This window comes from Nerophis lumbriciformis, linkage group LG22 (assembly GCF_033978685.3).
Source record: "Nerophis lumbriciformis linkage group LG22, RoL_Nlum_v2.1, whole genome shotgun sequence".
NCBI classification, from domain to species: domain Eukaryota; kingdom Metazoa; phylum Chordata; class Actinopteri; order Syngnathiformes; family Syngnathidae; genus Nerophis; species Nerophis lumbriciformis.
In genome coordinates, this window is record NC_084569.2 from 41,584,657 (window position 1) to 41,610,284 (window position 25,628).

The 25,628-nt window shown below is 42.8% G+C and overlaps 1 protein-coding gene across 2 annotated transcripts in view; it reads right to left on the reverse strand.

Moving 5' to 3' along the window:
* The window catches only part of LOC133615346 (myosin-10-like), a 215,291-nt gene that overhangs the window by 28,888 nt on the left and 160,775 nt on the right, over window positions 1-25,628 (reverse strand). For both annotated transcript variants that reach the window (XM_061973878.2, XM_061973877.2), the window contains 12 exons: window positions 25,262-25,383; window positions 21,620-21,689; window positions 21,389-21,549; window positions 16,210-16,318; window positions 16,017-16,148; window positions 15,748-15,954; window positions 9,722-9,859; window positions 9,517-9,640; window positions 9,278-9,449; window positions 4,102-4,314; window positions 3,897-4,041; window positions 1,178-1,384 (listed from right to left, as the gene is read on the reverse strand). In XM_061973878.2, coding sequence (XP_061829862.2) covers window positions 1,178-1,384; window positions 3,897-4,041; window positions 4,102-4,314; window positions 9,278-9,449; window positions 9,517-9,640; window positions 9,722-9,859; window positions 15,748-15,954; window positions 16,017-16,148; window positions 16,210-16,318; window positions 21,389-21,549; window positions 21,620-21,689; window positions 25,262-25,383 — 1,800 coding nt within the window. The remainder of the gene's footprint in view (window positions 1-1,177; window positions 1,385-3,896; window positions 4,042-4,101; window positions 4,315-9,277; window positions 9,450-9,516; window positions 9,641-9,721; window positions 9,860-15,747; window positions 15,955-16,016; window positions 16,149-16,209; window positions 16,319-21,388; window positions 21,550-21,619; window positions 21,690-25,261; window positions 25,384-25,628) is intronic.

Genomic DNA, 25,628 nt, shown 5'->3' on the forward strand with positions numbered 1-25,628 from the left:
CGGTCGAAAAATGTGGACCATGAAAACTTTCAAAGAAAAGGTAATAATAGGACTTTGGAAAACCGTGAATTCCTGGAATTTTCATAACCAACAGTTTGATTGTCCAGGGTGAGTAGAGTGTGTGGATGTTAAAACGGTTCCAATCAGATGAGAAATGTGGGGTATGCAGTAGATTGTATATTTCCTATTCATTGTCAATGGGGAGAAAATTACTGGAAAATTCCAGGAAAAAACAGGAATTTTGGGAAAGGAAAAACATGTTGATATATGGGAAGAGTAGTGGGTGGATGGTTGAAAAGTTGGACTTGCGTCTAAAAATGGCGCACAATTTTGAGAATTTAGGGCATTGTAGAACTATAAATATGTTCATTTATTTCAAAGACAATTTCCTGAAAATTTGGTAATTTGGGGAAAAACGAGAATTTTTGAAAATATTGATACTAGCACAATTGTCCAAGATGATATGAATGGGTTAGTGTTGTAATTTTTGGAATCGGTTAGAAAAATGCTGACGTAGTAACAGTTTGATTTGAAATGGGTGTTTCGGAATTCATGGAATTTCGGGAAAACCGGGAATTTGAAGAAAAAAAAAAAAAAGATAACGTTTCAAGAAATAGGTGAACATAGGGCTTTGGAAAAACCGTAAATTCCTGGAATTTTTATAACTAATAGTCTGATTGTCCAGGGTGAGTGAAGTGCTCGGAATTGTTTTTATAAGGAATTTTTATACTGGGACAAGCTGTAGAAAATGGATGAATGGCTGCGTTGTGTGCATTTTGTTGTGTATTCTCCACGACGAGGGTGAGTCCATAATGCGCTAAATGGATGAATGGCTGCGTTGTGTGCATTTTGATGTGTATTCTCCACGACGAGGGTGAGTCCATAATGCGCTAAATGGATGAATGGCTGCGTTGCGTGCATTTCGTTGTGTATTCTCCACGACGAGGGTGAGTCCATAATGCGCTAAATGGCCGACCGAATGATTTTGTGAGCGCGTTTGATTTTAACGTAAACAATCCCATTGGTCCCCCCAGAACTAAGGACGGGTCCTGTTCACATTTGAACTTCTACGGTAACGTACAAGTAGCCTTCTTGGTGTTTTGCTTGTAGATATAATATTTCGGATGCAGAGCCTTCATGGCTGACCTTGGTCCCGTGGAAAGTGAAAGTACGTCACCTGCAGTTTGTGCGCACGCTCCGTTAGCTCCGCCTTGCTGCGCTCCCCCTCGCCGACCCTGGCCGTCACTTCCTGCAGCTGCGCCTCCAGTTTCTTCCTCTTGTGTTCCGACTCGGTCTTGGCCTGCTGAAGGTTCTTCACTTCGCCCACCAGCTCCTTGTTGGCACTCTCCTGGCTCTGCTTGGTCTTCTCCAGGTTGGCTTTGAACTACAGAACATGGGACAGGTGTGTCAGAATAATTGTATATAAGTTATCACACAACTTGTTTGCTTGCAGTTCAGGTTGCCCTGCATGAAGACCGTTTACTCTCCACTGGTGCTTACAAAGCTGTCTTTGATCTTATCAAGCAAAAGGCGGACAGCTTGTAAATCTCAACTGTGTGCGATGGAATGCACCGTTTCTCAGATCTGGACAGCCACGGGAAGGGCCCGGAATCTACGAGCAGAGAGGGGGCAAACCTGACACTGCTCCAAGCACCTTTTGTTTTAACTGTTTATGAACCAGTGCAGCTCTCTGCATAATGAGACCCCTCCCCTTAGAAGCAGCTGCAGCTATGTGGGGGCGGCATGGCGTAGTGGGTAGAGCAACCATGCCAGAAACCCGAGGGTTGCAGGTTCGCTCCCCGCCTCTTACCATCCAAAAATCGCTGCCGTTGTGTCCTTGGGCGGGACACTTCCCCCTTTTCCCCCGGTGCCACTCACACCGGTGAATTGAATGATGAATGACAGGTGGTGGTCGGAGGGGCCGTTGGCGCAAATTGCAGCCACGCTTCCGTCAGTCTACCCCAGGGCAGCTGTGGCTATGAAAGTAGCTTACCGCCACCAGGTGTGAATGAATGATGGGTTCTACATGTAAAGCGACTTTGGGTGCTTAGAAAAGCGCTATATAAAACCCAGGTATTATTATTATTATGTAATCAGGGAATGCCCAAATAAATGGGGAAGCGTGGAACTTTTTCCTCAGAGTGTGGGGTGACACTGTGCGAGGGTGCAGTTCCACGCGCTCTCCTCATGAGCTAAATTGAATCCTTGCTTCTTCCATCCATCCATCCATCCATCTTCCTCCGCTTATCCGAGGTCGGGTCGCGGGGGAAGCAGCCTAAGCAGGGAAGCTCAGACTTCCCTCTCCCCAGCCACTTCGTCCAGCTCTTCCTGTGGGACCTCGAGGCGTTCCCAGGCCAGCCGGGAGACATAATCTTCCCAACGTGTCCTGGGTCTTCCCCGCGGCCTCCTACCGGTCAGACGTGCCCTAAACACCTCCCTAGGGAGGCGTTCGGGTGGCATCCTGACCAGATGCCCGAACCACCTCATCTGGCTCCTCTCGATGTGGAGGAGCAGCGGCTTTACTTTGAGCTCCCCCCGGATGGCAGAGCTTCTCACCCTATCTCTAAGGGAGAGCCCCGCCACCCGGCGGAGGAAACTCATTTGGGCCACTTGTACCCGTGATCTTGTCCTTTCGGTCATAACCCAAAGCTCATGACCATAGGTGAGGATGGGAACGTAAATCGACCGGTAAATTGAGAGCTTTGCCTTCCGGCTCAGCTCCTTCTTCACCACAACGGATCGATACAGCGTCCGCATTACTGAAGACGCCGCACCGATCCGCCTGTCGAGCTCACGATCCACTCTTCCCTCACTCGTGAACAAGACTCCGAGGTACTTGAACTCCTCCACTTGGGGAAAGATCTCCTCCCCAACCCGGAGATGGCACTCCACCCTTTTCCGGGAGAGAACCATGGACTCGGACTTGGAGGTGCTGATTCTCATCCCAGTCGCTTCACACTCGGCTGCGAACCGATCCAGTGAGAGCTGAAGATCCTGGCCAGATGAAGCCATCAGGACCACATCATCTGCAAAAAGCAGAGACCTAATCCTGCAGCCACCAAACCAGATCCCCTCAACGCCTTGACTGCGCCTAGAAATTCTGTCCATAAAGGTTATGAACAGAATCGGTGACAAAGGGCAGCCTTGGCGGAGTCCAACCCTCACTGGAAACGTGTCCGACTTACTGCCGGCAATGCGGACCAAGCTCTGGCACTGATTATACAGGGAGCGAACTGCCACAATAAGACAGTCCGTTACCCCGTACTCTCTGAGCACTCCCCACAGGACTTCCCGAGGGACACGGTCGAATGCCTTCTCCAAGTCCACAAAACACATGTAGACTGGTTGGGCAAACTCCCATGCACCCTCAAAGACCCTGCAGAGAGTATAGAGCTGGTCCACAGTTCCACGATCAGGACGAAAACCACACCGTTCCTCCTGAATCCAAGGTTCGACTATCCGGCGTAGCCTCCTCTCCAGTACACCTGAATAGACCTTACCGGGAAGGCTGAGGAGTGTGATCCCACGATAGTTAGAACACACCCTCCGGTTCCCCTTCTTAAAGAGAGGAACCACCACCCCGGTCTGCCAATCCAGTGGTACCGCCCCCGATGTCCACGCGATGCTGCAGAGTCTTGTCAACCAAGACAGCCCCACAGCATCCAGAGCCTTAAGGAACTCCGGGCGGATCTCATCCACCCCCGGGGCCTTGCCACCGAGGAGCTTTTTAACTACCTCAGCAACCTCAGCCCTAGAAATAGGAGAGCCCACCACAGACTCCCCAGGCACTGCTTCCTATGAGGAAGCAGTGCCTGCTTCTTGTCCTGTTTAATAGATAGTTTGGCATTTGAACCTGACAGGTGTTGCTAGGCTACGTCTTCTTGAAGGGGCCTCACCCTCTTGGACTGCTCCAGCTGCTCGGACAGTTCTTCCAAGGACGTGGCGTGCCTCTGTCGCATGTCCTGGATTTGAGCCTCGTGGGTTTTGGTCTCCTCCTCGATGGCCTTCTTCAGTTCCGCCACTTCCTGCTCACGCTTAGTCCTGGACAGGACAGAAGAGTCAGAAGCGTCTCATGTGACACCTCGCCTGCACACGTCATACCTCAGCTCCTGTTGAGCAGCAGTCGTGTCCAGCGTGTCCTCCAGTTCGGTCTTCAGAGCCTCCAGCTCTTCGCTCAGATCTCGTTTCAGCTTCTCGGCCTTGTTCCTGGCCTGTTTCTCCGACTCCAGGTCCTCCTGCACCTCGCACAGCTGGGCCTGCAGCTCCCGCACTTGCTTCAGAGCGTTGTTCTTATGGTTGACCTCGTCTTCTCCCCTGGCAACAATCAAGCAACAAAGTCTCAGAGCAAAAACCTACACCAAAAACCTCGGGACTATTCCTCCATTATTTGAACAAACTCATCGATAGATCAATCAACGTATACAGGTAAAAGCCAGTAAATTAGAATATTTTGAAAAACTTGATTTATTTCAGTATTTGCATTAAAAAGGTGTAACTTGTACATTATATTTATTCATTGCACACAGACTGATGCATTCAAATGTTTATTTCATTTAATTTTGATGATTTGAAGTGGCAACAAATGAAAATCCAAAATTCCGTGTGTCACAAAATTAGAATATTACTTAAGGCTAATACAAAAAAGGGATTTTTAGAAATGTTGGCCAACTGAAAAGTATGAAAATGAAAAATATGAGCATGTACAATACTCAATACTTGGTTGGAGCTCCTTTTGCCTCAATTACTGCGTTAATGCGGCGTGGCATGGAGTCGATGAGTTTCTGGCACTGCTCAGGTGTTATGAGAGCCCAGGTTGCTCTGATAGTGGCCTTCAACTCTTCTGCGTTTTTGGCTCTGGCATTCGGCATCTTCCTTTTCACAATACCCCACAGATTTTCTATGGGGCTAAGGTCAGGGGAGTTGGCGGGCCAATTTAGAACAGAAATACCATGGTCCGTAAACCAGGCACGGGTAGATTTTGCGCTGTGTGCAGGCGCCAAGTCCTGTTGGAACTTGAAATCTCCATCTCTATAGAGCAGGTCAGCAGCAGGAAGCATGAAGTGCTCTAAAACTTGCTGGTAGACGGCTGCGTTGACCCTGGATCTCAGGAAACAGAGTGGACCGACACCAGCAGATGACATGGCACCCCAAACCATCACTGATGGTGGAAACTTTACACTAGACTTCAGGCAACGTGGATCCTGTGCCTCTCCTGTCTTCCTCCAGACTCTGGGACCTTGATTTCCAAAGGAAATGCAAAATTTGCATGGTTGGGTGATGGTTTGGGGTGCCATGTCATCTGCTGGTGTCGGTCCACTCTGTTTCCTGAGATCCAGGGTCAACGCAGCCGTCTACCAGCAAGTTTTAGAGCACTTCATGCTTCCTGCTGCTGACCTGCTCTATGGAGATGGATATTTCAAGTTCCAACAGGACTTGGCGCCTGCACACAGCGCAAAATCTACCCGTGCCTGGTTTACGGACCATGGTATTTCTGTTCTAAACTCCCCTGACCTTAGCCCCATAGAAAATCTGTGGGGTATTGTGAAAAGGAAGATGCAGAATGCCAGACCCAAAAACGCAGAAGAGTTGAAGGCCACTATCAGAGCAACCTGGGCTCTCATAACACCTGAGCAGTGCCAGAAACTCATCGACTCCATGCCACGCCGCATTAACGCAGTAATTGAGGCAAAAGGAGCTCCAACCAAGTATTGAGTATTGTACATGCTCATATTTTTCATTTTCATACTTTTCAGTTGGCCAACATTTCTAAAAATCCCTTTTTTGTATTAGCCTTAAGTAATATTCTAATTTTGTGACACACGGAATTTTGGATTTTCATTTGTTGCCACTTCAAATCATCAAAATGAAATGAAATAAACATTTGAATGCATCAGTCTGTGTGCAATGAATAAATATAATGTACAAGTTACACCTTTTGAATGCCCATCCATCCATCCATTTTCTACCGCTTATTCCTTTTGGGGTCGCGGGGGGCGCTGGAGCCTATCTCAGCTACAATCGGGCGGAAGGCGGTGTACACCCTGGACAAGTCGCCAATTACTGAAATAAATCAAGTTTTTCAAAATATTCTAATTTACTGGCTTTTACCTGTATATGCAGCTAATATATGGGCAAAAAGTTTTATTTCCCCTAAAATTTTGTGGGTGCGGCTTATCAAACACTTCCTGGTTTCTTCTTCTCCCAGACTAGGTCTAACTTTCCCCATCGACTGACTACTTTCATCCTCTTTACCGCCTCACTCGTTTACTTGTTCCAAACTTTTTTGGAATCTTAGTGGTTTTATAAAGAAACCTAAAAGAAATACCACCTTGGCGAGAAAAATAGCGGAATTCCGCTAAACGCCCAGGGTTGTACGGTATACCAACACTATGTGATACTAATGAATCATATTCGGTACTATACCATCTCTAAAAAGTACCGGTCCCCCACCCCTTTTTTTTTTTTACAGGCATGACGGCGTGTCGTCACGTCATGACATTGCTGGTTTTACGAGTAGAGGAGCATGTTGGGCAGCGCACACACACAGAGTACTTACAAGCAGACACAGTGTGGAGACAGAAAAGGGAGAATGGACGCATTTTGGTGTAAAAAGTCAAGATAAAGGTGAAGTTATAACACTGAAACACCCTCAGGAAGAGCTGCTTTAAGACGTGGCTAGCTAGCCAGCTACTTCTAAATCACTAATCCTCGTCTCCATGGCGACAAATAAAGTAAGTTTCTTACAAGTATCATTATCACTGGAGGATGAGGAATAGCTAAACATGCTTCACTACACACCGTAGGAGGATACAATAGCTCACCGCCGTCACAATGTAAACAAATGCCATGGGTGGATCTACACCTGACATCCACTGTAATGATACCAAGTACAAGAGCGTATCTAGTCGATACTACTATGATTACATCAATATTTTTTTATCATCACAAAATCTTTTTTCCTTTTTTTAACACTCATGTTATGTTTATAAAGTCAGTAAATACGTCCCTGGACACATGAGGACTTCGAATATGACCAATGTATGATCCTGTAACTACTTGGTATCGGATCCATACCTAAATGTGTGGTATCATCCAAAACTAATGTCAAGTATCAAAGAAGAGAAGAATAAGTGATTATTACATTTTAACAGAAGTCTACCGTATTTTTGGCACTATTAGCCACACCTAAAAACCACAAATTTACTCAAAAGCTGACAGTGCGGTTTATAACCCGGTGCGCTTTATATATGGATTAATATTAAGATTCATTTTCATAAAGTTTCGGTCTCGCAACTACGGTAAACAGCCGCCATCTTTTTTCCCCGTAGAAGAGGAAGTGCTTCTTCTTCTACGCAAGCAACCGCCAAGGTAAGCACCCGCCCCCATAGAAGAGGAAGCGCTTCTTCTTCTACTGTAAGCAACCACCCGCCCCCGTAGAAGAAGAAGAAGCGCGCGGATATTACGTTTCATTTCCTTTGTGTGTTTACATCTGTAAAGACCACAAAATGGCTCCTACTAAGCGTCAGGGATCCGGTTCATGAAAAGACGCAATCTCTCCATCCGCACACGGACTACTATTTCACAGCAACTGCCTAAAGACTTTCAAGAAAAGCTGGCTACTTTCCGTGCATATTGTAAAAACAAGATAGCTGAAAAAAAGATCCGGCCAGAGAACATTATCAACATGGACGAGGTTCCACTGACTTTTGATATTCCTGTGAACCGCACTGTGGATACAACGGGAGCACGTACGGTGAATATTCGCACCACAGGGAATGAGAAGTCATCCTTCACTGTGGTTCTAGCTTGCCATGCTAATGGCCAGAAACTTCCACCCATGGTGATATTCAAAAGGAAGACCTTGCCAAAAGAGACCTTTCCAGCCGGCGTCATCATAAAAGCTAACTCGAAGGGATGGATGGATGAAGAAAAGATGAGCGAGTGGTTAAGGTAAGTTTAAGTTTACGCGAAGAGGCCGGGTGGCTTTTTTCACGCAGCTCCGTCCATGTTGATATACGACTCCATGCGCGCCCACATCACGCTGGTTTTTAATATATTATTAAAGTTTGACTGACCTATCTGACTGTTTTTTTGACATTCCTTTAGCGCAGTTAGATGCGGCTTATAACACGGGGCGGCTTATAGGTGGACAAAGTTTTGAAATATGCCGTTCATTGAAGGCGCGGCTTATAACCCAGGGCGGCTTATGGTGCGGAAAATACGGGTAGATAGAACATGTTCAAACAGAAAATAAGCAGATATTAACAGTAAATGAACAAGTAGGTTAATAATCATTTTTTACAGTTTGTCCCTCATAATGTGTAGAAAATAATAGGTGTATAAATGACACAATATGTTACTGCAGACTAATTAGGAGTCTTTGTTTGTTTACTTACTACTAAAAGACAAGTTGTCTAGTGTCATGTCTGTGTAATCATGTTTTGTTTAGTTATTGGACTCTTTAGTTTCTGGCTTTTCCCTCCCTTGTCTTGTTTCCATGGTTACCCATCAGTTTCACCTGTTCCACGTTTGGACTCATTGTGCACTCTTGTTTGTCACCATAGCAACCCATTAGTTTTCACCTGCCCTCACGACTCACGCACCTGTCTTTAATCACGTCACTATTATTTAAACCCATTGTTGCCAGGAAGTCTCCCTGGCGACATGATACCCCTGACTCTCTGCTTCACACTTTGTTTACCTCTGCGCACTTCATGCCCTGTCCAAGTAAGTTTTTGTTTATCAATGTCACAGTTAGTGTTTTTGTTTCATTGTTCATAGTTTCTGCCTTTTGTGCAAGTTTTGTGTTTATAGCCAAGTTTTGTACCTCCACTGTGAGCGCCTTTTGTTTGTTTCTTTTTTTTGAGTGTTAAAATTAAATATGTCTTCACCTTCACGCCATGACCAGTCCAGCTTTACTTGCATCTCGGGAAAACAAACACACCACAGTCCTAGTCTTGACAGTCTAGTATGTTCACTATTTTATTTAAGGACTAAATGACAATAATAAACATATGTTTCATGTACACTAACATTTTTTGTTCCAATAAAGACAATAATGACATTTTTTGTTGTCCCTTTTATTTAGAAAAGTATCGAATTTGGGGCCCACAGGCTCATAATTAGTGATTTGTGGTCCTCAGGCCCTTAATTTGTGATTTGTGGTACCGAGACAACCCCAGTTTTGCCCAAGGACACAACGGCTGTGACTCGGATGGCGGAAACTGGAATCGAACCAGGAACCCTCAGTTCTATGTTTTGGTTGATCTTCCTGTACCTGGTCTGAAGCAGTTGCTGCTCCTCTTCTTTCTTCACCACTTGACCCTTGAACTCCTCTATCTGGACCTGGAGCTCCGTGATCTGGTCCTGCAAGTCCGAGGTCTCGGCGTCCAGCTTCCTCTTGGACTTCTCCAGCTCCTGACGGGTCTTCTCCTCCTTCTTCAGCCGCTCTGGATCACACAGTGGAGGTGTTACACTTTTGAGGTTTCAACGTGATAAAGGCGCTGCCGGTCTTACCCTCCAAGTCCACCATCATGATCTCTTGCTTGTTCTTGACCTTGCCCAGGTTCTTGGCCTTGTCCTCCTCCTCGGCAAGCATGAGGGTCATCTCGTTGATCCGATCCTCCATCAGTTTCTTTTCCTGAGGAAAGCAGGGAGAGGCTTTTTGTGTAGATCCGCTAAGAATTGACCATGAAGTCAACTCCGAGACCTGGGTTCTTACCTTGGCAGACTTGGAGTTCTGGTCCTCCAACAGCAAAATGTTCTCTTCATATTTCTTGGTTTTGGCTTCAGCTGTCACCTTCTCCAGCTGCAACTTCTGCCTTGCACCTTCTTCCTCGTCCAGCTGCTCCTCCAGGTCCTGCACAGCAAGGCTTCGTTTTAAAGAAATAACGTTCCACAACGTGCTACAGTCCTGGTCTTTGATTGGTTCTGATTGGGAAGCACTTATTATCATTCATTTTGATAAATAGAGCTTAAAAAACGGTTTAGGTTTTTCAATACCTTGAAAGCTTTTCAGACATGAAATAACACCTTTTTAATCCAACATAGAAAGACTGCCTGAGGCTGAGCCAATCAGTGGACACGATACTGAACATCCTGTTCTGATCGCTCTGGTCTCCTGTCAACTGGACTATTAAATCTTTACATTAGTCAGCATTTTATGGGGCTTAAAAACGCTCAATTTAGTCCCCGAAAATTCGTAGACAAAAAAAAACAAATCTGCTATGTGGTGAATTTGCACCACGACTGTATTCATCCTGACACCACAAGGCAGTCGGCAAAGGTATCGCGAGGGGTTGGTTGATCAGTTACAAAACAAAATTCCCCGTGTCATTTTTCCACTAATTAGAATGTATCTAATTGGGACGTATAATCATTTCAATTAACATTCAAAACACTGCTTTGCTGTCAAAATCAGTGGTCTCAAAGTCACCGCCCGGGGGCCACATGTGGCCCCACAGGCCCATACTTTGTGGCTCCGAAGGCCCATGATTTGTGATTTGTGGCTTTCGGGCCCATGATTTGTGATTTTTGGCCCTCAGGTCCATGTTTTGTGATTTGTGGCCCGCAGGCCCATACTTTGTGGCTCCGCCGGCCCATGATTTGGGATTTGTGGCCTTCAGGCCCATGATTTGGGATTTGTGACCCTCAGGCCCATGATTTGTGATTTGTATCCGAAGGGCCATCATTTGTGGACCACAGGCCCATGATTTGTGATTTGTGGCCCTAAGGCCCATGATTTGTGGCCTGCAGGCCCATACATTGTGGCCCTGCAGGCCCATGATTTGTGGCCTTCAGGCACATGATTTGTGATTTGTGGCCCTCAGGCCCATGATTTGTGATTTGTATCTGGAGGCCCATCATTTGTGAACCACAGGCCCATAATTTGTGATTTGTGGCCTGCAGGCCCATACATTGTGGCCCTGCAGGCCCATGATTTGTGGCCTTCAGGCACATGATTTGTGATTTGTGGCCCTCAGGCCCATGATTTGTGATTTGTGGCCCTCAGGCCCATGATTTGTGATTTGTATCTGGAGGCCCATCATTTGTGAACCACAGGCCCATAATTTGTGATTTGTGGCCCTCAGGCCCATGATTTGTGATTTGTATCCGAAGGACCATCATTTGTGAACCGCAGGCCAACCATTTGTGATTTAAAAGTCCGCAGGCCCATCATTTGTGACTTGTATCCGAAGGTCCATATTTTGTTATTTGTACCCTGCAGGCCCATCATTTGTGATTCGTGGACTGCCGGCCCATAATTTGTGATTTGTGGTCCACAGGCCCATGATTTGTGGCCTTCAGGCACACGATTTGTGATTTGTATCTGAAGGCCCATCATTTGTGAACCACAGGCCCATAATTTGTGATTTGTATCCGCAGGCCCATGATTTGTGATTTGTATCCGAAGGACCATCATTTGTGACCCGCAGGCCCACCATTTGTGATTTAAAAACCCGCCGGCCCATCATTTGTGACTTGTATCCGAAGGCCCATATTTTGTGATTTGTACTGTGCAGGCCCATCATTTGTGATCTGTGGACTGCCGGCCCATAATTTGTGATTTGTGGCCCGCAGGCCCATGATTTGTGATTTGTATCCGAAGGACCATCATTTGTGAATCGCAGGCCCACCATTTGTGATTTAAAAACCTGCAGGCCCATCATTTGTGACTTGTATCTGAAGGCCCATATTTTGTGATTTGTACCCTGCAGGCCCATAATTTGTGATCTGTGGACTGCCGGCCCATAATTTGTGATTTGTGGCCCATAATTTGTGATTTGTGGTCCGCAGGCCCATGATTTGTGATTTGTATCCGAAGGACCATCATTTGTGAACCGCAGGCCCACCATTTGTGATTTAAAAACCTGCAGGCCCATCATTTGTGACTTGTATCTGAAGGCCCATATTTTGTGATTTGTACTCTGCAGGCCCATTATTTGTGATCAGTGGACTGCCGGCCCATAATTTGTGATTTCTACCCCGCAGGCCCATAATTTGTGATTTGTGGCCCGCAGGCCTATGATTTGTGATCCGCAAGCCCATGATTTGTGATTTGTATCCGAAGGCCCATCATTTGTGACCCGCTGGCCCATCATTTGTGACTTGTATCCGAAGGCCCATATTTTGTGATTTGTACCCTGCAGGCCCATTATTTGTGATCTGTGGACTGCCGGCCCATAATTTGTGATTTGTGGCCCGCAGGCCCATGATTTGTGATTTGTATCTGAAGGACCATCATTTGTGTACCGCAGGCCCACCATTTGTGATTTAAAATCCTGCAGGCCCATCATGTGTGACTTGTATCCGAAGGCCCATATTTTGTGATTTGTACCCTGCAGGCCCATAATTTGTGATCTGTGGACTGCCGGCCCATAATTTGTGATTTTACTCCGCAGGCCCATAATTTGTGATTTGTGGCCCGCAGGCCCATGATTTGTGATCCGCATGCCCATGATTTGTGATTTGTATCCGAAGGCCCATAATTTGTGATCCGCAGCCCCATCATTTGTGACTTGTATCCGAAGGCCCATATTTTGTGATTTGTACCCTGCAGGCCCATTATTTGTGATCTGTGGACTGCCGGCCCATAATTTGTGATTTGTGGCGCGCAGGCCCATGATTTGTATCCGAAGGACCATCATTTGTGAACCGCAGGCCAACCATTTGTGATTTAAAAGTCCGCAGGCCCATCATTTGTGACTTGTATCCGAAGGCCCATATTTTGTGATTTGTACCCTGCAGGCCCATCATTTGTGATTTGTGGACTGCCGGCCCATAATTTGTGATTTGTGGCCCGCAGGCCCATGATTTGTATCCGAAGGACCATCATTTGTGAACCGCAAACCCACCATTTGTGATTTAAAAATCCGCAGGCCCATCATTTGTGACTTGTATCCGAAGGCCCATATTTTGTGATTTGTACCCTGCAGGCCCATCATTTGTGAACCACAGGCCCATAATTTGTGATTTGTGGCCCGCAGCCCATGATTTGTGATTTGTATCCGAAGGACCATCATTTGTGAACCGCAGGCCCACCATTTGTGATTTAAAATCCTGCAGGCCCATCATTTGTGACTTGTATCCGAAGGCCCATATTTTGTGATTTGTACCCTGCAGGCCCATTATTTGTGATCTGTGGACTGCCGGCCCATAATTTGTGATTTGTGGCCCGCAGGCCCATGATTTGTGATTTGTATCTGAAGGACCATCATTTGTGAACCGCAGGCCCACCATTTGTGATTTAAAAACCTGCAGGCCCATCATTTGTGACTTGTATCCGAAGGCCCATCATTTTTTGTGATTTGTACCCTGCAGGCCCATAATTTGTGATCTGCGGACTGCCGGCCCATAATTTGTGATTTCTACCCCGCAGGCCCATAATTTGTGATTTGTGGCCCGCAGGCCTATGATTTGTGATCCGCAAGCCCATGATTTGTGATTTGTATCCGAAGGCCCATAATTTGTGATCCGCAGGCCCATCATTTGTGACTTGCATCCGAAGGCCCATATTTTGTGATTTGTACCCTGCAGGCCCATTATTTGTGATCTGTGGACTGCCGGCCCATAATTTGTGATTTGTGGCCCGCAGGCCCATGATTTGTGATTTGTATCCGAAGGACCATCATTTGTGATTTAAAAACCTGCAGGCCCATCATTTGTGACTTGTATCCGAAGGCCCATATTTTGTGATTTGTACCCTGTAGGCCCATAATTTGTGATCTGTGGACTGCCGGCCCATAATTTGTGATTTGTGGTCCACAGGCCCATAATTTGTGATTTGTGGTCCACAGGCCCATAATTTGTGATTTGTGGCCCGCAGGCCCATGATTTGTGATCCGCAAGCCCATGATTTGTGATTTGTATCCGAAGGCCCATCATTTGTGATTTAAAATCCGCAGGCACATCATTTGTGACTTGTTTCCATAGACCCAAATTTTGTGATTTCTACACCGCAGGCCCATAATTTGTAATCTGTGGACTGCCGGCCCATAATTTCTTATTTGTAGGACCGCAGGCCCATAGTTTAGTGTAGTTGCAGCTATTTTTAATGCCTCTAAACACGGTATTTAATGCTTTTAAATGCTGTTAAAGGCCTGGATTGAATCAAACTCCATGTAATGACTGAATGTTTTTCAATTGTGGGAAAAGCTTTTTCCCCCCCACCTTTTGTTATGTTACTGCTTTATTCCAGAATGGAATACATTCATTTTTGTCCTCCAAATTCGACACACAATACCCCATAATGGGAATGTGAAAAAGTTTGAAATGGTTTAATAAAGTAGTAAGACATTACATGTACAGTAGATAAGTAATGACAGTCTTTGCTCAATACTCTGTTGATGCAACTTTGGCAGCAATTCCAGCCTCAAAAGTCTTTTTGAATATCTTTGGGCAGTTTCTCTCCTTCTTCTTTGCAGCGCCTCTCAAGCTCCATCAGGTTGGATGGGAAGGATGTCTCTGTACATTGTATTTCATTCTTTAAAAATGTGCTGAATTAAAAAAAAAAAAAAAATGGTCACACTGTCATTATGGGGGTATTGTCTGTAGAATTTTGAGGACAAAAATAAATGTACTCCATTTTGGATTTAGGCTGTAACATCACAAAATGTGGAAAAATTAATGTACACTGAATCTACTGTATTTAATGTTGTCATTATGGTGGTACTTAATGAATACTTAGGTCTACTACACTACTGTATTTAATGTTGTCATTATGGTGGTACTTAATGAATACTTAGGTCTACTACACTACTGTATTTAATGTTGTCATTATGGTGGTACTTAATGAATACTTAGGTCTACTACACTACTGTATTTAATGTTGTCATTATGGTGGTACTTAATGAATACTTAGGTCTACTACACTACTGTATTTAATTTGGTCATTATGGTGGTACTTGATGAATACGTAGGTCTACTACACTACTGTATTTAATTTTGTCATTATGGTGGTACTTGATGAATACTTAGGTCTACTACACTACTGTTTTTAATGATGTCATTATGGTGGTACTTAATGAATACTTAGGTCTACTACACTACTGTATTTAATGTTGTCATTATGGTGGTACTTAATGAATACTTAGGTCTACTACACTACTGTATTTAATGTTGTCATTATGGTGGTACTTGATGAATACTTAGGTCTACTACACTACTGTATTTAATGTTGTCATTATGGTGGTACTTAATGAATACTTAGGTCTACTACACTACTGTATTTAATGTTGTCATTATGGTGGTACTTGATGAATACTTAGGTCTACTACACTACTGTATCTAATGTTGTCATTATGGTGGTACTTAATGAATACTTAGGTCTACTACACTACTGTATTTTAATGTTGTCATTATGGTGATACTTAATGAATACTTAGGTCTACTACACTACTGTATTTAATGTTGTCATTATGGTGGTACTTAATGAATACTTAGGTCTACTACACTACTGTATGTAATGATGTCATTATGGTGGTACTTAATGAATACTTAGGTCTACTACACTACTGTATTTAACGTTGTCATTATGGTGGTACTTAATGAATACTTAGGTCTACTACGCTACTGTATTTAATGTTGTCATTATGGTGGTACTTAATGAATACTTAGGTCTACTACACTACTGTATTTCAATGTTATTGTGGTACTTGGAGAGTCAAGTGTTTTCTGAGTTGGAGAACCAATGTTCCAGAATCTTTATTGATCCAGGACAGTCCCATTGAGACTCTTCCAAGGACTCACCTGGATGTGAGACTGCATCTTCTTCTTCTCGGTCACCATGCCCTGGGCCCGCTCCTCCTCCTCCTCCAGCCTGGACTCCAGGTCGTGAAGGATCTCCTCCAGCTCCTGCTTTTTGGTGGCCAGGCGCGCTCTCATCTCCTCGGCCTCGGCGAACAGCTCGGTCTCCGCCTGCAGCTGCTCGGCCAGGACGCTCTTCTCCTCCGCCAGCTGTTGCCAAGCAGCAGGAGATAAGCTTGGAGATGGCGAGACAACGTTCTCCGAGCTCCCACCTGCTGGTGTTTCCTCTCCATCTCTAGCAGCTGGCCCTCCACCTTGGTCTGCTTCTCCTTCACCTTGACCAGCTCCTCGTCTTTGGCCTGCATCTCCTCCTCCTGCCTGGTCACCTGCAGCAGGGGCTTCACCTGGGTTTGGAGAGCACACGGTCATATGGAAGAGCGGTGCGAGGAGCGTGCCGGCACACACCTTGGTGAAGACTCTCCACCACTGCCAGTGACGCAGCTTCAGGTAGGCAGCGCAGTTTCTTTGGAGAACCTTCAGAGCGCTCAGCTGCTGCTGCTTCTTGGCGAAGGCTCTGAAGAAACACCAGCGAGAAAAAAGTCAGACAATCACTTATTTATCTCATCACACTTGATTTATCAAACGAGAACATTCCTGCGGACATTTTGATGGGCCGGCTATCTGTGCCCCGGACCGCTCGCCAGGGGTCGTCGGAAGCCGCCATACTTTTGAGATGGTGCCGAGTGTCTGAATCTGTGAGTTTTAGGTGTAACTGTACAAAACAAGCCACAGAGCTGGCCTAAAACTGTAGCATGTTTACATAAAAAATACTAACACTTAGCATGTGTGCTAACGATAGCATGATAACAGGCAGCGTGTATCATATACCAAGTTATACGACTCAAAGGTGTATGGTTGCGTAAATAGAAAAAGAGTAAAAATACCGTATTTTCCGCACTATTAGCCGCACCTAAAAACCACAAATTTACTCAAAAGCTGACAGTGCGGCTTATAACCCGGTGCGCTTTATATATGGATTAATATTAAGATTCATTTTCATAAAGTTTCGGTCTCGCAACTACGGTAAACAGCCGCCATCTTTTTTCCCCGTAGAAGAGGAAGTGCTTCTTCTTCTACGCAAGCAACCGCCAAGGTAAGCACCCGCCCCCATAGAACAGGAAGCGCTTCTTCTTCTACTGTAAGCAACCACCCGCCCCCGTAGAAGAAGAAGAAGCGCGCGGATATTACGTTTCATTTCCTTTGTGTGTTTACATCTGTAAAGACCACAAAATGGCTCCTACTAAGCGACAGGTTTCCGGTTCATGAAAAGACGCAATCTCTCCATCCGCACACGGATTACTATTTCACAGCAACTGCCTAAAGACTTTCAAGAAAAGCTGGCTACTTTCCGTGCATATTGTAAAAACAAGATAGCTGAAAAAAAGATCCGGCCAGAGAACATTATCAACATGGACGAGGTTCCACTGACTTTTGATATTCCTGTGAACCGCACTGTGGATACAACGGGAGCACGTACGGTGAATATTCGCACCACAGGGAATGAGAAGTCATCCTTCACTGTGGTTCTAGCTTGCCATGCTAATGGCCAGAAACTTCCACCCATGGTGATATTCAAAAGGAAGACCTTGCCAAAAGAGACCTTTCCAGCCGGCGTCATCATAAAAGCTAACTCGAAGGGATGGATGGATGAAGAAAAGATGAGCGAGTGGTTAAGGTAAGTTTAAGTTTACGCGAAGAGGCCGGGTGGCTTTTTTCACGCAGCTCCGTCCATGTTGATATACGACTCCATGCGCGCCCACATCACGCTGGTTTTTAATATATTATTAAAGTTTGACTGACCTATCTGACTGTTTTTTTGACATTCCTTTAGCGCAGTTAGATGCGGCTTACAACACCGGGCGGCTTATAGGTGGACAAAGTTTTGAAATATGCCGTTCATTGAAGGCGCGGCTTATAACCCAGGGCGGTTTATGGTGCGGAAAATAAGGTAGCTAAAAAAGTTAGCACTTGAATGTTGGCATGCTAGCAGGCTAACGTGAGCATGATAATAGTTATCTTGTGTCACATACCAAGTTATATGATCCACAGTATGGCTGAGTAATTAGAGAGAAAAAAAAAAAAAAGAGTACAAATAGCTAAAAAAGTTAGCACTTTTAGCTAACATTAGCATGCTAGCAGTTAACAAGTGTCACAGACCAAGTTATACGACTCCAAGGTAAACGGTTGCAAAAATAGCTCAAAAAGCTAGCACTTTAATGTTAGCATGCTAACATGCTAACGTAAAGATGCACACAGTTAGCATGTTTCAAATACCCAGTTGTGCGACTGTAAGGTGTACGGCTGCGGAATTAGAGAAAAAAAGTGTGAAGTTTGAAAAAAAAGTTAGCACTTTGTTGTTCAAATTAGAGTCTTAAAAGCTTTTCACTTCTGGTACAATACTGATGTCCGGGTCCTTGAGTATTGGCCGATATCGAAATTAATTCGAAACAGTATCAGCACGAATCCTCGTACATACTTTTATTATTTTGTAGTTTGGAATGTTAGAAAAGTAAAATGACAAACAGAGAACAATGAAAAAAACATGTATGGAAAATGTACCTTATGATTAGGGGTGGTTGTCCTATTGAGTGTTGATAAATATTCATGGTTTTGGATAATAAAAGCTCTTTTTTTTTTTTGCAACTAGGGTTGTTTACTTACTACCTCATGCGCAACTCAGGTACCGAAACAAGGAACCGTTGGATTTTACGTAAATCGGTGGGATTCGGTCGGTGCCAAAAAAGTACCGAACTCGATACCCATTCTTACTTATGATAGACTTATGCTGTCTTTAAATTGAATTGGAGTGGTAATTTGTATTTAGTTATTTATTTTATCATTAAGTTAAGCTCATGACACAGTAAGTGCGGACACGTTTGTTACTGGATACTTTTCTAATACACTTCTGCCTGCCTTGGTGACTTTGTATGTGTAAGTAATAATCAACTATAATTATTTGACACATTTTTATTTTTTATTTTATCATTAAGTTAAGCTCATCACGCAGTGAGTGCGGACACGTTTGTTACTGGATACTTTTCTAATACACTTCTGCCTGCCTTGGTGACTTTGTATGTGTAAGTAATAATCAACTATAATTATTTGACACATTTTTATTTTTTATTTTATCATTAGGTTAAGCTCATCACGCAGTGAGTGCGGACACGTTTGTTACTGGATACTTTTCTAATACACTTCCGCCTGCCTTGGTGACTTTGTATGTGTAAGTTATAATCAACTATAATTATTTGACACATTTTTATTTTTTATTTTATCATTAAGTTAAGCTCATCACGCAGTGAGTGCGGACACGTTTGTTACTGGATACTTTTCTAATACACTTCTGCCTGCCTTGGTGACTTTGTATGTGTAAGTAATAATCAACTATAATTATTTGACACATTTTTATTTTTTATTTTATCATTAAGTTAAGCTCATCACGCAGTGAGTGCGGACACGTTTGTTACTGGATACTTTTCTAATACACTTCTGCCTGCCTTGGTGACTTTGTATGTGTAAGTAATAATCAACTATAATTATTTGACACATTTTTATTTTTTATTTTATCATTAGGTTAAGCTCATCACGCAGTGAGTGCGGACACGTTTGTTACTGGATACTTTTCTAATACACTTCCGCCTGCCTTGGTGACTTTGTATGTGTAAGTTATAATCAACTATAATTATTTGACACATTTTTATTTTTTATTTTATCATTAAGTTAAGCTCATCACGCAGTGAGTGCGGACACGTTTGTTACTGGATACTTTTCTAATACACTTCTGCCTGCCTTGGTGACTTTGTATGTGTAAGTAATAATCAACTATAATTATTTGACACATTTTTATTTTTTATTTTATCATTAAGTTTAGCTCATCACGCAGTGAGTGCGGACACGTTTGTTACTGGATACTTTTCTAATACACTTCTGCCTGCCTTGGTGACTTTGTATGTGTAAGTAATAATCAACTATAATTATTTGACACATTTTTATTTTTTATTTTATCATTAAGCTCATCACGCAGTGAGTGCGGACACGTTTGTTACTGGATACTTTTCTAATACACTTCTGCCTGCCTTGGTGACTTTGTATGTGTAAGTAATAATCAACTATAATTATTTGACTCATTTTTATTTTTTATTTTATCATTAAGTTAAGCTCATCACGCAGTGAGTGCGGACACGTTTGTTACTGGATACTTTTCTAATACACTTCTGCCTGCCTTGGTGACTTTGTATGTGTAAGTAATAATCAACTATAATTATTTGACACATTTTTATTTTTTATTTTATCATTAAGTTAAGCTCATCACGCAGTGAGTGCGGACACGTTTGTCACTGGATACTTTTCTGATACACTTCTGCCTGCCTTGGTGACTTTGTATGTGTAAGTAATAATCAACTATAATTATTTGACACATTTTTATTTTTTATTTTATCATTAAGTTAAGCTCATCACGCAGTGAGTGCGGACACGTTTGTTACTGGATACTTTTCTAATACACTTCTGCCTGCCTTGGTGACTTTGTATGTGTAAGTAATAATCAACTATAATTATTTGACACATTTTTATTTTTTATCTTATCATTAAGTTAAGCTCATCACGCAGTGAGTGCGGACACGTTTGTTACTGGATACTTTTCTAATACACTTCTGCCTGCCTTGGTGATTTTGTATGTCTAAGTAATAATCAACTATAATTATTTGACACATTTTTATTTTATCATTAAGTTAAGCTCATCATGCAGTGAGTGCGGACACGTTTGTTACTGGATACTTTTCTAATACACTTCTGCCTGCCTTGGTGATTTTGTATGTGTAAGTAATAATCAACTATAATTATTTGACACATTTTTATTTTATCATTAAGTTAAGCTCATCATGCAGTGAGTGCGGACACGTTTGTTACTGGATACTTTTCTAATACACTTCTGCCTGCCTTGGTGACTTTGTATGTGTAAGTAATATGCAACTATAATTATTTGACACATTTTTATTTTATCATTAAGTTAAGCTCATCATGCAGTGAGTGCGGACACGTTTGTTACTGGATACTTTTCTAATACACTTCTGCCTTGGAGACTTTGCATGTGTAAGTAATATGCAACTATAATTATTTGACACGTGTTTATATTTACCAAAACAGAAAACAATGAAAAACATGAATGAAAAATTTACCTTATGATTAGGGGTGGTTGCCCTTTTGAGTGTTGACAAATATTTATTGTTTTGGGTAATAAAAGCTAATTTTTTTTATTGCAACATTTAAAAATCAAATGAGTTTATTAGTTTTTATATATGTTTTATTATCATATTGTCATTTGCAAGTATAACTTTAAGTTGCATTGACACTTGCAAGACCAAGACGTGGCAGTAGTGTAAAGTTTATGGCTTGTTTTTATGCTTTTTGTTGTGCCCTACAAAGTGTTAATACTGTAAGTATTCTACTTAGTCTATAGCTTAATAAATTCAATCAATTTTTATATTTAGTTATGTGTATTTATCACAATAATACCAACAATAATTCCTATTAACATGAAAAAAAAGTGGTCACAATAAGGGAACTTGCCACAAATAGTTCTTACTTGCGTGCCAAATAGCCGCGACAAACGGACTGGAAGTAAATGATGATGTCGGTGATCTTCAGGTCTCGCTCTTCCTCCAAGTGGGCCAGGACTCCCGCCCTGAAGAAGATCTTACTCTGGCCGATACGGAACAGGTTGTTGTCGAGCTCCAGGGCTTGGATCTGCCGAAAGGTGGAATCACTTCATACGAGAACAAGCGAGGAGGAAGCTAAGAAGTCTCCGGTGTCTCACCATTCTCTCGCAGGCCTGCTTGCCGTCCATGAAGCCCTTGGGGATGGCGTTAGGAGTCAGGATCTCGTACCTACGCACGACAAGACGTTAATTCATCCTCCGTGCGTTCAAAGTTCCATCTTCTTCTGCACATACAGGTAAAAGCCAGTAAATTAGAATATTTTGAAAAACTCGATTTATTTCAGTAATTGCGTTCAAAAGGTGTAACTTGTACATTATATTTATTCATTGCACACAGACTGATGCATTCAAATGTTTATTTCATTTAATTTTGATGATTTGAAGTGGCAACAAATGAGAATCCAAAATTCCGTGTGTCACAAAATTAGAATATTACTTAAGGCTAATACAAAAAAGGGATTTTTAGAAATGTTGGCCAACTGAAAAGTATGAAAATGAAAAATATGAGCATGTACAATACTCAATACTTGGTTGGAGCTCCTTTTGCCTCAATTACTGCGTTAATGCGGCGTGGCATGGAGTCGATGAGTTTCTGGCACTGCTCAGGTGTTATGAGAGCCCAGGTTGCTCTGATAGTGGCCTTCAACTCTTCTGCGTTTTTGGGTCCGGCATTCTGCATCTTCCTTTTCACAATACCCCACAGATTTTCTATGGGGCTAAGGTCAGGGGAGTTGGCGGGCCAATTTAGAACAGAAATACCATGGTCCGTAAACCAGGCACGGGTAGATTTTGCGCTGTGTGCAGGCGCCAAGTCCTGTTGGAACTTGAAATCTCCATCTCCATAGAGCAGGTCAGCAGCAGGAAGCATGAAGTGCTCTAAAACTTGCTGGTAGACGGCTGCGTTGACCCTGGATCTCAGGAAACAGAGTGGACCGACACCAGCAGATGACATGGCACCCCAAACCATCACTGATGGTGGAAACTTTACACTAGACTTCAGGCAACGTGGATCCTGTGCCTCTCCTGTCTTCCTCCAGACTCTGGGACCTCGATTTCCAAAGGAAATGCAAAATTTGCATGGTTGGGTGATGGTTTGGGGTGCCATGTCATCTGCTGGTGTCGGTCCACTCTGTTTCCTGAGATCCAGGGTCAACAGGACTTGGCGCCTGCACACAGCGCAAAATCTACCCGTGCCTGGTTTACGGACCATGGTATTTCTGTTCTAAATTGGCCCGCCAACTCCCCTGACCTTAGCCCCATAGAAAATCTGTGGGGTATTGTGAAAAGGAAGATGCAGAATGCCAGAGCCAAAAACGCAGAAGAGTTGAAGGCCACTATCAGAGCAACCTGGGCTCTCATAACACCTGAGCAGTGCCAGAAACTCATCGACTCCATGCCACGCCGCATTAACGCAGTAATTGAGGCAAAAGGAGCTCCAACCAAGTATTGAGTATTGTACATGCTCATATTTTTCATTTTCATACTTTTCAGTTGGCCAACATTTCTAAAAAATCCCTTTTTTGTATTAGCCTTAAGTAATATTCTAATTTTGTGACACACGGAATTTTAGATTTTCATTTGTTGCCACTTCAAATCCTCAAAATTAAATGAAATAAACATTTGAATGCATCAGTCTGTGTGCAATGAATAAATATAATGTACAAGTTACACCTTTTGAATGCAATTACTGAAATAAATCAAGTTTTTCAAAATATTCTAATTTACTGGCTTTTACCTGTACTGTGCGGCTCCGCAGGCCCAAACTGTGTATGGGCGGCGCCGCAGGCCCATACTGTACAGCGCCGCAAAGTATGGAGAGACGGCTCTTTTGTCTCCCAAGTGGCTCCTCAGATTTTTTACCAAATGATGTGTAAAATGAATAACCAATGCAAAAAAAATATATTGTATTCATGTGGTTTTATTAATAAACAAAACACAACATAACAAAAGCCAAAAGCAGTGAAGTTGTCACGTTGTGTAAATGGTAAATAAAAAGAGAATACAACAAATCCTTTTCAACTTATATTCAATTGAATAGACTGCAAAGACAAGATATTTCATGTTCACACTGAGAAACTTTCTTCTTTTTTTGCAAATATTAGCTCATTTGGAATTTGACGCCTGCAACATGTTTCAAAAAAGCTGGCACAAGTGGCAAAAAAGAGTGAGAAAGTTGAGGAATGCTCATCAAAGACTTATTTGGAACATCCCACGGGTGAACAGGCTAATTGGGAACAGGTGGGTGCCATGATTGGGTATAAAAGCAGCTTCCATGAAATGCTCAGTCATTCACAAACAAGGACGGGGCGAGGGTCACCACTTTGTCAACAAATGCCTGAGCAAATTGTTTAAGAACAACATTTCTCAAGCAAGGAATTTAGGGATTTCACCATCTACGCTCCGTAATATCATCAAAAGGTTCAGAGAATCTGGAGAAATCACTGCACGTAAGCCATGATATTACACACCTTGGATCCCTCAGGCTGTACTGCATGAAAAAGCCACATCAGTGTGTAAAGGATATCACCACATAGGCTCAGGAACACTTCAGAAAACCACTGTCAGTAACTACAGTTGGTCGCCACATCTGTAAGTGCAAGTTAAAACTCTACTATGCATAGCCAAAGCCATTTATCAACAACACCCAGAAACGATTCGATGGGCCCGAGCTCATCTAAGATGGACTGATGCAAAGTGGAAAAGTGTTCTGTGGTCTGACGAGTCCACATTTCAAATTGTTTTTGGAAACTGTGGACGTTGTGTCTTCCAGACCTAAGAGAAAAAGAACCACCCGGACGGTTCTAGGGTGAAAGTGTAAAAGTCAGCATGTGTGATGGTATGGGGGTGTATTAGTGGCCAAGACATGGGTAACTTACACATCTGTGAAGGCACCATTAATGCTGAAAGGTACATACAGCTTTTGGAGCAACATATGTTGTTATCATGGACGCCCCTGCTTATTTCAGCAAGACAATGCCATGCCAGGTGTTACAACAGCGTGGCTTCATAGTAAAAGAGTGCGGGTACTAGACTGGCCTGCCTGTAGTCCAGACATTGAAAATGTGTGAAGGCTAAAATATGAGAAGGGAGACTGTTGAACAACTTAAGCTGTACATCAAGCAAGAATGGGAAAGAATTCCACTTCAAAAATGTGTCTCCTCAGTTCCCAAACCTTTACTGAGTGTTGTTAAAAGGAAAGGCCATGTAACACACTGGTAAAAATGCCTTTTTTGCAATGTGTTGCTGCCATTAAATTCTAAGTTCATGATTGTTTGCAAAAACTAAGAAAGTTTGTCAGTGTGAACATGAAATATCTTGTCTTTGCAGTCTATTCAATTGAATATAAGTTGAAAAGGATTTGTTGTATTCTCTTTTTATTTACCATTTACACAACCTGACAACTTCACTGCTTTTGGCTTTTGTATATAGAAATACATTTTAAATTAAAAAAAACATTTGAATTTGGGGACTAAGCATCGCTCTACAAAATATAACTTAAAATGTGTAAAATACAAAAAAAAAATAGCATCCAGGTGAGGTTGTAGCACCTAAAAAAAAAAGCCGGCTCCCATCGTTCACTCCTAAAGAACCGGCTCTGATCCGGCTCTCCTTCTTGACCGACCCATCACTACTTTGGACACTCCTGAACTAAAGTATCGATATTTTAACTTGAGTATCCATATCAGAGGTTAAAGATCTGGTATGGATATTTCAGTATCGAGGCTGCTAGAAGTCTCTTACCTCTGTCTGAACTCCTGGAAGACGATGCGGTTGGGAAAGCCCTGCCTGCAGATTCTGATGCCTTCCAAGACGCCGTTACATCTCAGCTGGTCCAGAACCAGGTGGGGGTCCAGTTTGCCGGCCTGGGGGACGTGAGACAAACCAAAAGAAGGAAATAATAAGTAATAAGAAATAATATATATATATATATATATATATATATATATATATATATATATATATATACATATATATATATATATATACATACATATATATATATATATATACATATATATATATACACATATATAGATACATACATATATATACATACATATATATATATATATATATATATATATATATATATATATTAGAGATGCGC